Genomic DNA, 18,459 nt, shown 5'->3' with positions numbered 1-18,459 from the left:
TCATCAGAGGGACTTTTCCATTGTGTGGCGTGTATTGATCCCAGGCCTCTTCAGGAACATCTATCTCATCTTCAGGGAGCCCCAAAGAATGGTCACTTCCACAAAGAAAGAACACCACAAGGCCTTCACATTTTAAAACTCAACAGCCATTGAACATCCGGAGATTGTGTGAAAGGCTTCCTCCTCGACCCAACCCCGTGTCCCCACATGAATTGAAGTTTAGAAACGGGCCTCGGCTATTCAGAGCAGCTCAGTAAGAAATTATTATAAGGACCATTTTTGCCGTCCTTGGATTCCTTTGCTGTTTTCACTCTACACATTGTATGAGAGGTTGGGGTAAATGAAGTAGAGAATTCATAATCTACATTTTGGGGCAGGGGGGTAGCCGTCCATTAAAAAAATTAAATTGTGCGGCTGCAATGTTAGCATACGTGTTTAAGTAGACTGTTTGGAGGGGAGTTTTCCATTCCAAAACTTCACATTTGTTATGCATTTATCTAAAAGTGGTCATTGTAACAGAACAGACTAAACAAGACAAGTCACGAGGAAAGAAATGTTTATTTATAGAGAAATAGACACATTATTTATAACATTTAGCGATTTTGCCCACTGGAATCTTTGTATAGGCTACTGAGAGAACATCAACTTTATAAAAACATATCAGAAGGCATGGGGAGAAGTCACAGATAAACAACATACTTATTTACAGCCATATACTGTACTGCACTGCAAATGTGCACAACACCGTTCAAAATACTTTCCATTGCATTCCATACCCCCAAACTAGAACCAGCTTCAAGGGGTGCTTCCAAAACCAAAAAGTGAGCTGTGACAGAGTGGATCCTGTGCCTGAGGGCCAGGCTACAAGCAATTAGAGGAAAATCAACACCTCTAGATAAACCAACACCTACATCCCCTGATAAAACAATCCGATTTGAGGGTTTAATTTCTTCCAGGCTTTGGCTTCTGACTAACTGTTCTTTGTACTGTATTTGGAAATGACAGAGAAGTCTGTACACTGCAACATTTGTAATTAATTCAAGTCTTCCAGTCAGATGAAAGTGTTCAAGAATGGCCAGCTTCTGGATATGCCTGTTCAATGACTATTCAGCTTGATAGATATTGGTTAAAGACAATATACAACAATACAAATTAAACTTAAGAAAATACTTTAAGCAGTATTACAAACATTTTGACTGATTATACTAGATACATGTTTCATGCAAATTGTTCACAAGAATAAGCTCTCCAGGACACCTCTTGTGGACCTACATGAGTCATATAAAATGTACTAACATAATTGAAGACAAAGCCAGAGAAAAAGAAAACTAAACAATAGCCCTTACTATTCGATCCCTTTCTCTGTTAAGGGTCTGACTAATCTGCCATATGAACAAGGCAGCTGTGCCTTGATTACCTTTTCATCCTTTCATCATGTCTTCACCAAGCCAACATAAATACCATTATTAATATCGTTAATAATCAGTTGGGCATGTTAGATGCTGCAACATAGTGTGACACAGCAACACTAATGGTGTCTACACACACTTGTGCTGTATGCTCCACTGCCCTGCACTCAGTTCCTTCAGAGCGCGCACACACACACACACACACACCACAGTAATGTGTACTGGTCACAAAACCATTATTCATTTAGAACAAAACGCCTCTCTTTTGGACAAGTAGAGTGTAAGGATGTTGATTTAGTTTTCATTATGATCGATCCACTTCCACATTATGCATCACAGCCTAAATAAAAGAAACTACGGACAGATTTGAAGTAAATCTCAGTCTCAATCTAGTCAGAATTCCTTCATATGTTAACCAACTAACAAATGTAACCTATTTCTTTTTTACATATTTGATACATGTTTACACTCACTGATTGACTCATTTTGTGAGTTTATCGGTTTATGACTGGTGATTGTTGATAAGTTTGTTCACTTTGTCTGTACACAAGTGTTGACAAAGAAATAGCACTGGCGATTAGGATGAAAGCATGGCTACTAATCCATCCATATCCTTCCCCCAGGATAACAACTAAATCAGCCCACCCCCTCTCAACACCGTCCCACCCACACACACACACACACACACACACACACACACACACACACACACACACACACACACACACACACACACAAGAAAAAGAGGTAATCTCTTTTGACATAGAAACCCATCCATGGTCATTGCTGAACTCCATCTCCCAGAATGCCCCACCCCAGCGCTGCCGTGCTCTACTCCTCTCCGTGGGCCGAGGGCTCCTTCTCCGTGGCAGCGGCCTTGTTTGGCGAGCGCTCCTCGGTGGCCTCCTCCTCCTTCTCCCTCAGCTCCTCCTCCCTCTTCTTCTCCTTCTCCTCCTCTTCCCCGCCCTCCTCCTCCTCCTCCTCCTCCTCCAGGCCCAGTTCCTCGAAGGACGAGCCGCTGCCCAGGGAGCCGTTGGAGGCGCGTTCGGCCTCGCTGTGCTCTGCGCGCTCGCTCAGCTCCTCGTCCTGCTGCTCCTGCTGCTCCTCCTGGTCGTGTGCGAGGGTGGAGGGGGCCAGCGAGCTCTCCCTGCTCTCGGTGGGCACGGCGTGGCTGGCGTAGCTGCTCTCGCTGTTGGAGTCGCCACCTGGAAGCAGCAGAGGGGAGGGAGGTGGCGAGGACAGGTGAGTCAACGCACCTTATTAACGTTACCATCGGCAACACTCAGACACAGGCACTCCTCAGAGCTGAGAGTGAGAGTTGCTGCTAATCACAAGTTCCAAGGCAAGTCTGAGAAAGTCTTACACAATGTTTTGCAAAAAGGTCACAGACATTAGGACTGACTTCCTTAATTGTGGCTCAGAACACCACTGAAAGGGTATAGCTATATTTGCCATGCTGCTGACCTCAACAGGAGGCTTTTACTCACTGGAGACACCACTTTTATTTGATCATAAGTTCAGAAAAGATATTCAGAAGATACTATTATGTACTCTACTAATATACTTCTAAGGCTTTATACTGTATGCTATATTTCAACAATGGAACAAATGAGATTATATTTACTTCTTCTTAACAATTTGTGACCTGAAGTTTTCACACAAGCAGTTAGAAAGAAGCAATCCCCACCCATTCCTTCTCTCTGTATCAAGTGTGCGTAAACCTTTGGTGGTGGTAATTAGTATGTGACATAATTAGCAAGCACCTGATAGTCCTTATATGAATATGAGCCACACAGTGGTGAAAAATTACCCCCATCTGAGACAGTATAATTGGGAGAAGCTGTGCTGCTTCTTGGCACGCAAACCAGGTGAGCAGCATACAGTAATTGCCCCATAAAAAACTTGCCACCACTCCAAGTCCCTGGGGACTTACACAACCATGTGCCAAAAACACTCAGCTCTACAGACCCACTGAGGAAATTGAAGTTGAGGGAGGCTCAGGCAAGTGCAGAGTTCTAAGTACATCATCACTTCTGGTGCAGAAGTGGAAACCTCTCATCAGTTAGGACCACAGCAACCCCCCCCCCCCCCCCCCCCCTGTCTGTCCCCCTAATTATGACCTAGGGAGACCACATGGGGTTCTGTGTCTATCCCACGACCTCCACACAACCTTGACTCCTTCAACCTTGACATTTCAGGGGGGGGGGGGGGCTGTCCTGTCAGATGGCGGCTGATTTGTGGGGTCTCAGCACGGCAGGTTTATGTCCCGCTGCTCAAGGCTGGTGGCTACTGAGAGTGGCTGAAGAAAAGGCCCATTGAGGCTTTCAGAGAGTGGACTCACACGGGGGCCCAGACACACACTGGGGGCACAGGAGACCCTTTAAATGGCGCAACAGGGCTGAACAATGGCCGCCAAATCCAGGATCCAGTGGAAAACTTCCCACTCTAGATAATTTAAAAAAAATTCTGTAATAGATTTCACAAAATATTAATTTCTTAAATACACCACTTCAAAACATTTCAAAACAAAAATTTACCAATTTAGCACAACATATTTTTTCTTCAAGTGCTTCACTACTGAAATGAATCCCTTCCTATGGCAAGCATCTCCATACATCTTACAAACACAGTATCACACACTGATAAGCCTCATCATGGCCTATTAAAAGAGCCCATTGGTTTCCAATCAATTTGGAACCCAGGTTGACATTTACCTCTAGGCTAACCATCACTGAATGAATGTATATACGTATTCACTTGACTGATGCTTCCATCAAAAGTGACTTCCATACCGTATGCCAAATACTACACGGGCCAGTCTGTCCAGGGCAGCTCAAGTCCCTTGCACAAGGGCACAGTGGTGGCAGCTGGGAATTGAACCCACAAAATGTCTGGCTTCTGCATGTTAGCGCAGCTCCTTAGCCTGTGCTAGCACCGCCCCCTCTCATCTGTGTGCTAGCTCATGTTTCATGTTAGTGCTGGTCTAATGATAACACACAGCCTTGCTCCAGCGCTGTGCAAAAATACATGGGAATCCTAAACAAGAAATAATAGGTGTGCATAAATCCACATTCCAGCACAATGACGTCAATAATGTAACAAAATTCATGCATGGAAATAAGATGTGATGCTGCACTCATTTTTGTAAATTGAGGGAAATCTGTGTGTGTGTGTGTGTGTGTGTGTGTGTGTGTGTGTGTGTGTGTGTGTGTGTGTGTGTGTGTGTGAGAGAGAGAGAGAGAGAGAGAGAGAGAGAGAGAGAGAGAGAGAGAGAAGAGGTTGTAGAAGAGGAGCGATAGGAAATGTATGAGTGTGGGTTGAGAGGTGAGCCAGTCTTGATGACAGCTAATAATCCATCATTGTGTTGGATTGACTTGACTCATGCTGGGATGTTAAGGAGCGTAAATTCCCGGTAATGGCTTACTACAACAACAGTGAGCTAATTATTCATGATTCACGCAACATCCTCTCTGGCACTATTTGGACCATTTATTAAATGTTGGACTCATTTTAACAAGACAACTGGACTAGTTTGGTGCCATTTCCCTTGCCAAATAGGTTCAACTCGTTCAGCTGCCAATCTTTCTTAAATCTGCATTTGACAGAAATGTGGCTTATATTTAACAAAAAACCCTGCCACTTCTGTTCAAATGATCTGCCCTATTCTAGACATAGTTGTAACATGTTACAGAATGACATTTAAAAAAACATTACATTGATGTATTGAAGTGTAGTTTAAAAAATGAAATATAATTTTTTTAAACTACATAAAAAAGTGTAGTTTAAAAAATAAATTTCAATCTGAATTCGATTCAACATCAATTTGAGGATGAAAATAACTGAAACATTAACTTTGTCTTTCCATAGTCTATATGCTGGTGAGTCTATTTATTAATAATAACAGTTTATTTTGAGGTACACAGATAAGTGGATACTGTCAACTGCTTTCATTCTGAAAACTGAGCGTCCAGCTTCAGTTCTGGCAGGCAAGTGGTCAAGACGCTGCTAACCGCTGTGAGCATCAGCTGGTCAACTCCCCTCGCTTCTAAATGGCTACATCCAAACAGGGCGCCTTATTTAAAGCTGCTTAGCTGTTCCTAACTGCCACCCTGTCGGTTATAACATGGCATAGGCTTTACAGTATGTTATAGTTGCCGCTCTGTTCATATGGTGGAATACAGTAGTTTAGCTTGCTCAGTCTTAAACTGTGTGAGCGCCCCCTAACACTACTGCTGTCTTTCATGGTGCTCATGAAAGGTCTGGGGACTCCTCTGAACAGAGCCATACTGCCGAATTTAATATACTCTTATTTTTTACATTTCCTTAAGACATTTTATTGTCTGTGTTGTTCTTGACTTAATGGACCTGATAGAACTACCCATATCGGCAGAAAACCCATTTTGTGTGCAGTTCATATGTTTCATATAAACATATTTCCTACACTCCAGCACTCCAACACGCAGAGCTGTCTGTGCCTAATGAGGGAGTACAGACTGAAGAGCCTGCATTCACATATGTGGATGCATGACTGATGTAAACCTCTCAATGGAGAAAAAAAGCTTTCAATGGAAAAGCTGAAATAAACATAGCAGTGAAAAGAAGGTGATGAGTGTGGCAGCAGCTCACTGGAGTAAGGAGTGGAGTGGAGGGGAGAGGAGGACATACTGCACTACCTCTGGGTGTGCAGGTACAAGTATGCATGGATAACGTACACCACGTCTCTTGCAATGAAGTGCACACAAGTTAAAACACATAGAGTGTGAGGACGAAAGGAAAGAAAACTAAAAGAAATCTACTAATAGCCCCATGACCTCATCAAAGTCTGTCTGAAGACAAATCATCTGTGAAGTGGCTGTGAATCTCTAGTGCTCTCTCTGTCTCTCTCTGTCTCTCTCTCTCTCTCTCTCTCTCTCTCTCTCTCTCTCTCTCTCTCTGTCTCTCTCTGTCTCTGTCTCTCTCTCTCTCTCGTCTGCTATTTATGCAGCTCTTTGTAAAATCCCTTTTCTTCCGCCTGGTGTGGGCCAAGCTGTCCGCAGTCAATGATGCTTCAAAGTTCTCTCCTTTCATATATTTTAAAATGCGTTCTTGATGAATGACCTAAGAGCTGATAGATATTCTAATTCATTGCATAAAGAAAGCACAACTATATTTCTTGATTCGGTTTGCAATCGTGACACTTTTCAGGACAGACACCCGACGCCTAGTGATGTCCCTGACACCAGTAAGTTGGCGAGTCGATGTGTTTACCGAGCAAGTTTCAAATTGGCTGAGGAAAAGCAATAACCTTTAGATCCCATTCCACCCTGACCGCCACTGACCTCTCGCCACTTCCTGTCGGCATCATTTTGGCAGAGAGGATATGACGGCCCCTCCTGCGCCTCTTGGTGCAAATTAGCAGTGGCATCTCAATTAAGCTCGCTTTCTGGAGTCATTGTGCATAAACGGAGGCACTGGAAACAGGCGGGCGAATACGTGAGACCTTTTCAAAACTGATTAGCACGAAGGACGCATAGCTCAGTACAGGTCCCCCCCCCACACACACACACCACCGCAACACCTCTAAATGTCATTCAGGCAGCAGCAGCCATCAGCAGCGCCAGGTAAATGACTTTCTCCATAAGAGCACAAAACACACGCTAATGGGCACAAATCAATAGCGGGAGCTCCGTCATATTCACACAGTAGCATTAGACACACTGTGGCTTTATACAATCCAAATATCTCAACAGAAGTCCACATACACTTGATCATATCAATGACACACACACACACACACACACACACACCTCACTATTCGAAACGGTCCAGTTTTGAATGTGGTTTATTAGCTTTTTTAACTTGATAGTGATGATCTTTTCTTGTTTGCTCGTGCCATAAGCAATTAATTAAAGCAAAGCAAATTAAAGCATAAATCTCCACGCCAGTATGGAGTGTATTTCCCTTTAAAACATACTGGACCACGTAAGGCAGCAGGACAAATGAGATAGAGGTGTACAAAAACACATTCAGTCAACTGACATAGAAGTCGAGTAGGACTGATTAGACAAGAGAAGGCTTGAGGAAGGTGAGACCACTTCTGGGTGCAATATGTTTTGGCTGATGGACAAGGTTAATATGGTGTCTTTGCTGGCTACTCAGACATCCATTTAGTTTTGGGTAACATAATCTTAAAGGCAGATGTTCAATGAGCACAGGTTTTGAATACATTATTGCACTATTCACTGGCTTTGGCCTCATTGAAACAGCTGCTAACAAGACCTTGCTACATTAATCACTACGACAGTCTCCTGAACGTGCTCTTGCATTACTAGGCTGAAGATCTTTACGAGATGTCATATTTTCACTGCTACATTGATTTTATGGATATGGCCCAGTGTGCTTTCGGAAAGGCCATCAGTCACAGCATGATGGGGAGAGCGAGGCTGAGGAGCCGAGGGGAGAGGTGACCGGTCCAGACCCGTCCAGACGTCCTGACCCTGGGGACCCCACACTCCTCAGCTTGTTTAGCACCTCATCACCATCTCCCAACACGCACCAGGACAAATCAACATCCATTCATTTTCACATCCAAGAGTGCTAGATGAGGGTCAGGCGAGAGCTGTACCCCAACGCACACACACACACACACACACACACACACACACACACACACACACACACACACACACACACACGCCACCTCAGGGTGTAGGGAGCCACCCGCGCCTCCCATTCCCCTGCAACCCAGATCTAATTATTGGGTTGTGCATCTCAACAACTCTGAGCTTGCCCACACATCGAGGGCCACAACTTATTTATGGCACAGCAATATCCTGAGATACCAACAACAAACCACAACCAACAACTACCCACCACAAACAACTACCCATAACCATCAGTTACCCACAACCAGCAACTAGCACTCCTACTGGCTCCAGCCCCTGCTGGCTCCAGTCAGCAGCACAAAGCTGCTCCCAGGAGTTGTGTTGTGTTTCCCGCTTCTCATGAGTGCTAAGACCTGGCGACTCTGCCAACATAATTGGTCTATTTGGAGGAGATGGGCAAGAGGAGCCCTAAGGAGAGGCTTCTGACAAAACTGGACTGTTTTCACCGTGGAGGGGGGAAAAAGTGGGAATAAGTCATGACAAAGCTCCTAAATTGAAGCAGACTGTGGCTTGGAAAGTCTCTTAGATAACATTTGCCTGAATTAGTTGCTAAATTGGGCCCTGTGGGATTATTAGCCCAGAATCAAGGCGCTTGTTCTTAAAAAATCTGCTGGAGACTGGCGAGCCGAGCTGGGCTTTAAGTCAGTAATTAGAGACTCTGAGTGACTGTGCGCGCAGGTTGGGCTTTTGCAGGCGGGCTGGCGGCCGGCAGATGAAACGGCGGCGGCGGCAGGAAATGAGATCACGAGAGAAAAACACCAATCCACTTCAGTGTGTGCGTCTGGGCGCTCACACACAGGCAGATGTGGGTGTGGGACGCGGCGGCAAGACAGACAGCATTTTGCTCAGCGCTAAGTGTGTGGGGGCTTTTCATCTCCGAGCTGCACCGCCAAGTAATGATTCCTCCCTCCACACATCAAACTGAAGATCTAATGAGTTGAGGTCATTATCACAACTGAGCAATCACAACTTTACCTAGGCTGTGTGTGTGTGTGTGTGTGTGTGTGTGTGTAAGAGTGTGATTGAGTGCGCATCTGTGTGTAAGTGACAGAGACAGTTTGTGTGTGTGTGTGTGTGTGTGTGTGTGTGTGTGTGTGTGTGTGTGTGTGTGTGTGTGTGTGTGTTTGTTTGTGTGTTTTGACGGGTTGTTTACATAAGAAAATCCGTTTAGTCTCACTGTAATAAAGTGTGGCTTCATCCGCATAACTGAATTAGGGGGAGCGTTGCAGCCTGCCGTATGCCTCTCCAAACACCTTGACAGCTCCAGTATGTTCCCACCCCCTCCGCTGACCTTGCTTATTCTGAGTCACTCACAGCTAATAGCCATGTAATTACACTGGAGGCTGCTGCCTGATACTTATGTAATTATGCCATGATTAAGAAGAAATAGACAGAGATCTGATCAAACTGCTACCCTGCTGGCTGCTGTTCAATCTTTGCCATATTTTCAGAGTGATCGCCGTGCCCGCAAACTGCACTTCTCACACGGCTGTGGTCTTGCTCCGTTCTTTGGGACGACACAAAGAGCATTTACCTTGTGTTGACGTGAGTTAGACGACCAGGCGTTAGCATCAGCAGAGCTTCATCATACTGAGCTGGATATGAGTGCTTTTTCACTATGCTCAGATGGGCTTGTTTAGTCTCAGTAGCCCTTGGTTACTTTATTTGGTTGGCTGTAAAGACATTCCTCCCCTCACTTGGCCATTATAAACATCCTTCCACCTCCTCATTTACTCTGTGCTGCTCCTCTTGGACTCAAAGCACTCGACACCATCAGCTCGGCCTCGTGTCTGCAGGACTGACACCAACATGTCTTGGTGATGCATGGGCCTTTCATTTACTGCATGCTTATTTATGACCAGGGGAACATGCAGCATTCATCTGAGCACGGTCACATAACTAAACAGAAAAAAATGAAAAGAAGTTTTAGAAATGTGTGTGTGTGTGTGTGTGTGAGGTGAGTGTGTGTGTGAGAACACTGATCCATCTGGGAAGAGTAATAACGGCGTCATGGCACGGCAGATAGTATGGGCATGATTTAACATTTCAGTCGATAACGGTTGACAGCGTCCACCCCGTGCCAAGCGTGTTTACTCTCCACAAATGACCTGTGCTGTTCTCCAGCTCCTCGTCCAGCGCTTCTTCACTGTGGCAGCAGCTCAGAGAGCCGTGCGCCACTGGGCCGGGTCAGCCCTCTCCCCGCTGCCGCCCGCTGAGTTATGGGGGGCTGCAGGACGGAGCGGGAGGGCCGGGGCCCCGGAGGCCCCCCGGTGCCGTGTTCCTGAGCAATCTCCCAAATGGCGTGGCGTGATTCACAGCCCACAGCTGTCAGGCGCGGCCGCAGGGCCCTGATGGATGGGCCTCTAATTAAGAGGGCTCTGTGGCGGGCAGCTGGGCGGGAGGAGGCTCCGTGGGCTTAAGGCTGCCCGCCCGCTGTAGGGATGGCTGGCCGCGGGTCTGCGGTGGACTGCACACACACGCCCTGGTCGGCCATCAATCTCTCGAGCCAGTCGTTTCGCCCACCCCGACCCATGACCGCCTGAGCCACGGATCAATCTGGACCCAGGAACATGCGTGATGAAACAACGGCGCTCGGATCCAACGGCTCCCATTCACACGGCGGAGCACAAATAGCTGTGCTGACCCATACAGTGCTTTGTGGTCAGTGTAGTTTTGGCATGCGCCAAATAGCCCACAAATCTGCCATATGATGTGTAGAGGCGGTAATAAGTCAACCCTGGGCTGTGCCCTGCACTGATCCCAGCACAGCTCCGAGGGACAGTAAGCGGCAGGTTCCCGTTGGGACTGTGAAGTGCTAGCTGAGTGAGGTCAACAGGGGTGACATGAAAATGAAGTAATGCTCATGAAGTGGCACGTGGCGTTCACTCAGGAAGCCTTGACCGTGCTGGACAGTCACTTGACCACAGACCCTGAGGGGACCCATGGCTCACACAGCCATGTGCAGGTCACCCACACACACTGATGTCGTCCATCAACAACATATCTACATGGATGAAACACAGAATGGCACTATTTTGGCACCAGCCATTTGGGTAATGCCGAGGATGGACGCATGTTGCTGAAGTTGCCGAGGCAATGAGTCCGAAGGACAAAAAGTCTTCTAAACCACCACCGTGTGGACAAACCCAAACTATCCAAGGATCAAACAGTAGTGATACTTTGGGCAAATAGTGTAAGTATTCCCTCAAACAGGCTTAGGCAGAGTCAGTGGGACAGACAAGTCTGTTGATAAGTGATGTAATCTATTGAACCTAAGACGTAACAGAACTTGAACCCAGACAAAAGAGCACAGATATAAGGTTGCATAAAAATGCATTTTTACCAACCTATCACAGATGGGTCATTCTGAGCTTGTTGACATTTAGGATGGAACTGCAACAAGCTTTACAGCTCAGAGGCAATAGTGTGTCTAAAGATAAGAGTGGCACAGGCTTGCAGGCAGACCCATCTGAGGGCTCATGTCTCCTTTGCTCTGGCAGATCCATCTGATCCCTCTCCCATTCAAACACATTTCCACCCAGCCAAGAACACGCTCATCCAATATGGGCCGCCTTATATGATGTTGAGACACTTTTGTGAACAACCAAGGCTGTCATGGAATGTACCGATTTTAATTGACCTGGAGGGTGTTTTTTTTTTTTTTTCATTAACAGAACAAAAACATTTTTCTTAAAAGCTCCATTGACAGGATCAACAGGATTCGGTAAAGGTTTAATGTTCACCCAGCTTAACAGTGACATACATACCAAAACAACTTGCCAAGCTAAAAGGGCAATTGGAGATCGCAGACCTCTGCAAAGGCCAACTGTCATATCTTGCAACATTAGCAAAAGTGAAACTAAATTTGATGAGGCGGCCCATGAATTGGAGCCACTCCAACATTTTAAGGGCCCTTCCTTGGCCCTTCCTACACCTCTCTACCAAATAGTAATGCTGCAAACAGACAGACAAACAAACAGCATTGAAAACATAACCTCCTTTGGTTGTATGTAGACAGAAACAGCCTCCCGCACAGCAATTCCTCTCCTCGGCAAGCGTGTGATCTAGCTTGATGAGCTGTCTGACACGCACTGATATGCCAACAGATGAAATCTTCTGTGACTGAAGAGACTGCCGACCTGGAACATTCTTTTTTCCCAGCCTTTACATGATTTGCCATTCTGTTTGGAGAGAGTTATCTCTGCCTAACTGACCTCCACTGGATTTGGTTGAGGAGCATCTCACTCCATTACTAGATGCGGTCAATAGCAGCACAGTGTTCTCAGGGCTGATTAATAGATCTTGTCATAAAGAAGAGATCCCTTCATCCCCTCCACCACACAGCGCCCTCTCCACCACCGGGAGATAAGCAGAACGCCGTGTGCCACTCAGGCTGGCTGGCTGCCCTCATGTCATGTCTGCAGACACTGATAAACAGCCAGCCAGAAACCCTGAACCAGATCACACACACAGACACACACACACACACCCCCCACACACAGACACACACACACACCCACCCACACACGGGACTCCTGAACCAGACTACATCTCTGTCACCGTACCACTAGGCGGGAATGGGGAGGGTGACTCTGTTTTGCAGCCCCTACAAACGCAGACTGCTTTTCATCTGGCTCTTGCTCTGGGCATAGCGAGCGGTGGGGCCTCGGCCATTCATCTGTGTTGTGGCGCTGACAGACGTCCGCCTCGCCCGTGACTCAGAGATCTGGGCACCTCTCCCGCCCGCCCTGCGCCCTGCCCACCCACCCACCATCAGCTCTCCAAAACACCACCTGCTCACCACGTGCCCCGTCTCTGTCCGTTGACCTGCTGTCCGCCAACAACGACTCGAGCAAAGGTGCCGCCGCCGTGGTGACTTCATGAGGGCTGTCATGTTTTTAAAAAAGAGAGATGGGGGGGTTTAGGCCGGCTGCTCTTGGAGGCATGCACTGGGCGTGACAGAGCAATTACAGCGGCCCATACATCACGGCCTGGGCCGCCCACACACTGAGCTGGCGTGGGAGACGGAAGACAAATGCCCTCACTGTGGACCTTCCGTCCGCCTCACTGGAGGGGCGGAGGGACAATGGCGTTCCCCTCCGCCTCCACTGCCTGCTCCCAACACTGGGACTCTGACAAATGAATGGAGATGCCACTACAATAGTCAGGTTTACACTGGTGTGTAGGTGTGTGTGTGTGTGTGTGTGTGTGTGTTGAAATGTTTCTTATATAAGTACATGTGGATAGGAGGGTCAGGCCAATGAATAAGAGTGCACACCTCTGGTTATATTATTATAGTTACTGTATATTTACTCAAACCACTTCTTCATAGCACATCTTTTCAACAGATGGCAGAGCCCTCTATTACGCTGCCTCTGTTACCTCTGTGTGTGATTGCACTGGCGTGGCTTGGGAAGTCTGTTGTTAGTGTGCAGCAGTAGTGTGTGTACGGTGCAGCAGAGGCAGAACTACGGGGAGTGAGAGAGGTGTACTGCACCTGTGCCTTCGTCGTCCGACTCCTCTTCCTTCTTCTCCGTCAGGCGGGTCTCGGGCACGAAGAAGCTGTTCTGGCGCGCCAGGGGGCACATGTACTGGATGACGTCACCCTTGCAGATCTCCATGAAGGGAAAGGCACTCAGCTTCCGCTCCTTCACCGGGGGGAGAAATGGAGAAAGAGAGAAAATGGAGTTCATGTGAGCCCAGCACAAGTTGCCTGAAGTTCACCTCACCTGCTGCTAAGGAGCTTTAATTGGCCCTGATGCCACTCCAGCCACCCGGCGTCTGACTCCGGAGGTGACCAGCATTTCAAACAAAAAGAGACGCGGTGGCTTTCTGAATAACAATAGTCTGTTCTTGTGGGAGGGATTGGATAGTCAGGCTAGCGTCAGTTTGTAGAAGAGGTGTCTCCCTCTCATGGCACAAAGGCAAAGCTACGGTGATCTGTGTGAGCACGCCAGCTTTAAAATGGCTTCTGGCTGAACATGGCCACAGGCTGAATGTTGCTGGGGGGTTTTAGCCGAGTCAAAAGCAAATGTGTGACTGCTGAAAAGCTTTTTTTGTATTCCCAGCTCATTAACTTTTAACACCAGCAGCAGGCTTCCTGACCAGGCACACTACATAAGCCAGATCACAAAACAGAGGGGTGAGGACAAGCAAGGGGGACATTTAGAGCCAATCACAAAGTCCTTAATGAGACACCTTAATAAAGCCAAGGCAAGGCAGCACAAGAAAATAAATGAAATAAAATGAAGCTTTAAGACAACAGGTCCACAAATAACCAACCACAAACACTACACAGCTCTGTAAAGCTCTGACAGCCACCATTGCTAACAGGGTTGGGTCTTTCTTTCGGGATGTTTATATCTAGCTGCTTGTAAGGGCTTGCTATAGGGGTGTTGGCAAGCACAAAGAGGGTCTGGTCACAATATGAACAATGAGGAAACTTTACACGGCTAGAATTGATCCAATAAGCGTGTAATAATCCATAGGAAATGATGCTCAAAGCACCAGATTGGGCAAGAGAAGCCAGGAAGTATAGGAAGTAAATTGGCCTCTGACTCAAGATCAGTTTATTTGTTTCCACGGCACAATTCCAAAAGGTGGTCTCTGCTTCTCCGGCTTATGAGGCTCTGCCTTATTGCAGTGCACTGCTTACATTTGAACCTATTGCACAACACCCCTGGGGCAGAGGGGGAAAACATCATATATATTATACATTTACAACTATACAAAACAATAAACGAGCCTATATACAATTCTAAAAGCAGCACCTTTCATATTGAGCAGACACGGTGCATAAAAATGACATAAATTACAACAATATCCTTCCATGCTCATGCTCATGCTCATGCTGTCTATACAGTATGTTCTCTTTATGGAGTGTATGCAAAGACAAAACTACACACCAAGTGGGAACATTGTGGGATAATTGTATCACCCGCAATTGTATCATCTCTTGGAGGCCTTATAATTCAATAACATGCACTCTGCTGGCAAAGACACAAGAGCGGAGCTGGTCCTCATCCTTGGGTATTACCTTGCACAACCATCACTCCTGAAAGCACATTCCTTGGTAGGGTGCTGGCAGATGCAATCCATACAGTGTGCTCCCTTAGCTGAATGAGTTCGGCAAGAGAGCCCAAACCGAACGCGAGTTGTGCCCTATAAACCCCAAGCCACTGATTTATAGCCTAAGACAATGTCCTATATTAGCAGCCCTGGAAGACATGCACATTAATAAAAAAGAAGAGTGTAGCCTCGCTCTCTCCAGGCACTGTGGGGATCTAGGAGAAGGATCACGTTCCTGAGCGACATCCCAGGCTCTTGAGCTGTAGCACCGCCCTGTAGAACCTTTGGTGCCAGTGTGGGATCTATAGCTCCACACCCGGCGAGGGAGTTCATGCTAGAACCTCAGAGAGATCACACTGGCTTTTCCAGTACAATACTGATGAAGGTCCTATGCAAGGGTCTTCTCAAAGACTGCCGCTAGGATGATTCACCTCAGAGGTGATCTGTGTGTCCACATAATGGTTAACCAGGGCCCCATACACATTTCTACAGCTTCCCGAAGGGAGCAGAAAATTGGCTAAAGAGAGAAAGGGGAGGGGGGGTGAGGAGGGGGGTTGGCTAGGCTGGACTATATGGGCCTCTCAATAGGACTGATTGATACGTTTTAATCTAATCCTCAGCAAAAGAGGTATGTAGCGCCTGGAATGAATCACCTGCTCAACACAAAGGCCCGTGGGCTGCCCATGCAAATGAGGAGCCAGATCCTTGGACTGGGATGATGACGAGACGGGAAGAGAACAGAGGAGAGGAGAAGGAAGACACAAAGAGCCCGGAGCTGGGCTGCCGTCGAAACGGGACGCGCTTTCAGGGGACACACAAGGACTCCCAAAGAAAGAATATTGTAGCAAAAAAAAAACCTAGCAGCTGTTCAAATCTTCTGATCTTGGCAATCACTCCAGAGAACTAACAGCTGAGATGGAGGACGACGGCGAAGAGACATGGACAGCAGAGGTATCACCATGTTACAGTCATGACATGACACCATTTGAAAAAAAGGTTGAAGAGAGACAAAAAAATGTCACGACGGGGTCCGACCACAAACATCTTTTCTGGTGTGTGAACTAAGCAAAACAGCCTTTATGCAAACAGCAGTCCTCTCTAATGCATACAAATTGCGCGTACTGAGGAGAATGCGCAGGCGAGCGTCTCCTTTCCCATTGGTGCCGCACCTTGGAGAGGACCACATAAGGACAGCTCACTATCGCTCCCTTCTTAAGAGCTAATTAACCCCGCGGACCTCAATATCTTCTGAACCCGGAGATACAAGGCGGCTAAATCACACACAAACAAGAAGGCTGATAAAATGAAATATGTACGGCATGGGGGGGTGGAGAGTAACTCTCGTGGAGGCGTGGGGGGGGGGGGGGGGGGTCTTTCTCTCGTCCATACGTGGTGGAGCTCCCTCCCTGCATATGGCTCTGAATTATTAAACGTTTTATCATTAAACAAGAGAAGCTGAATAATGCATGGGAGGTGTTTGACATTAAAGCTGCAGCTCAAGGACTGTTCGCTTTAGCCATGCAGTCTGTCACTTAGCAGCCTGCTACGCTGGGCTTGGCCAGCCCAAACCAACAATAACAACAACAAAAGGAAAGTTAAATGACAGCCTCCTGAATGGAGTGTGAAACTCCGCTGGATGGATCAGAGTTTTTCTGAGGGTGTTTCCCTTTGATCAGTGGCCATGTATTCTCACATACATGAGAGATGAATGAGCACATAACTAAATACATGAGTCCCCGGCCCAACTGGCTGGCTGTAATTGAAACTGCGCTTCCGGCATGAGTGCTTTTTTAATTATGACATTCAGCGGTATTCGATTCCCCTTCCCTGGTGCTTTTTCACGCGACAATTTGCCCCACCTAACTCCCGGCTGTAGGCGCTACATCCTCTTCCTCCCGCCATCGCTCTTCCTCGCCCAGCCGGCGTGCCTCCACTTAACCCCGCGCGCAGAAGTGCAATCACGGCCTCATGAAATTGGAGCCGGGGCTGGAGAGCTGCCGATGGAGAGGCAGGTGAGCTTCTCCACTAATCATAACACCATCAGCTGCAGGGGTCGCCCCGGCAACACACTCCACCTATTAATGCGCTATCAAAGCCTCATTTCATTCCCCCGACGACACGAGGAGCAGGAAGACAGGATTTATGTCGGCCGCGTGAAAGGTGCTGGCACTAATCACTTTTTTTTTTTTTTTAAAAGCGCTATTTTGCTAGATCTGCTTCAGCATGAGAAATATACAGGACAAGGACGATGAATATCCTGAGTAGCTCAACAATACATCCAACCATGTACTCTGGCGTATCCTACTGGAGATAGCGAGGAGAGAGAGAGAGAGAGAGAGAGAGAGAGAGAGAAAGAGAGAGAGAGAGAGAGATGAGAAAGGAAGGAATAGATGAGAGAGGAAGGGAAGAAGGGAAACTGTACACCATGAGAGCTCCAGCTTCTCCCCCTCAGGTAAAAGCCCAAGCTGTGGGATCTCATATGAAACATGCATGTGCATATTACGCCGACACAAATACCTCCTAGCAAGCATTGTTTTGCCAGTGTAATTCTATTACAAAGCGCTTGTACACCCACCTAACACAAACACAAAGATGACAGCCTCAGCCAGTGGTATGGCATTCTGGCGCTTCAAAGCGCATTGTCTCACAAAAAAATCACCCCAAGTCATGCTCCCTCTTACTGGGCTCAAAGCCTTACCACCATTGTTAATAGATTTCCATTTCTGGTGCTATGCAGACTACGGTCCTACCCGAGACTTATCCACCGCTCAAGGCTTTGCTGTATAAATATCTCGTCTAAGTAAATTGTGATGATATCTGGCTAACAGCCTGGAGTCGTCCCTGTGGGGGACTGTGTTGGTGTTGCTGGTGCTGGGGGAGGGCACGGGCTGACTCACAGCCACGCTTTCAACTACACAGTAATTACATTCTCACAGTCCATATCATTGCCTTTCACTTGAGGGTGCACTGCGATACCACATCGGTGTCTGAGCCTTCCACAGGAGAAAGACAGGAACGGAGGAGACAGGAAGCGTCGAGGAGACCGTATTAGGCGTTATTTCTCATCACTTTTTACAGAAATACACTACCTTCAGCCCAGTGAGCCAATAGGAAGTGAGAACGCACATTGGCTATGCAGCTTTACTTCACTCCTTAATATCTGCATCTGCTCTGGTCGATAGCAAGTGTGCCTCTGGTAGCCTTTGAAATTTAATTTCAGACAAACTAGCTGGATGCTGGAGACTGCAGAAACTCCCTCTCCGCGCGGGACACTCCACTGAAATCCACTGTGCTCACTGTTGCCGGGCCAAGACCGTGCTCAGGCATGGCTAGCCCCC

The 18,459-nt window shown here is 47.2% G+C and overlaps 1 protein-coding gene across 1 annotated transcript in view; it reads right to left on the bottom strand.

Annotated features, from left to right (window-relative positions):
• Positions 1–1,482: 1,482 nt before the first annotated feature.
• The window catches only part of tex264a (testis expressed 264, ER-phagy receptor a), a 72,965-nt gene continuing 55,988 nt past the window's right edge, over positions 1,483–18,459 (bottom strand). Inside the window, exons 3-5 of the mRNA XM_062545734.1 lie at positions 13,551–13,701; positions 2,381–2,614; positions 1,483–1,502 (exon numbers count right to left, since the gene is read on the bottom strand). Of these exons, the coding sequence (XP_062401718.1) occupies positions 1,483–1,502; positions 2,381–2,614; positions 13,551–13,701 (405 nt within the window). The remainder of the gene's footprint in view (positions 1,503–2,380; positions 2,615–13,550; positions 13,702–18,459) is intronic.

This window comes from Sardina pilchardus, chromosome 9 (genome assembly GCF_963854185.1).
Source record: "Sardina pilchardus chromosome 9, fSarPil1.1, whole genome shotgun sequence".
NCBI classification, from domain to species: domain Eukaryota; kingdom Metazoa; phylum Chordata; class Actinopteri; order Clupeiformes; family Clupeidae; genus Sardina; species Sardina pilchardus.
This window is presented reverse-complemented; position numbering and strand designations above follow the sequence as displayed.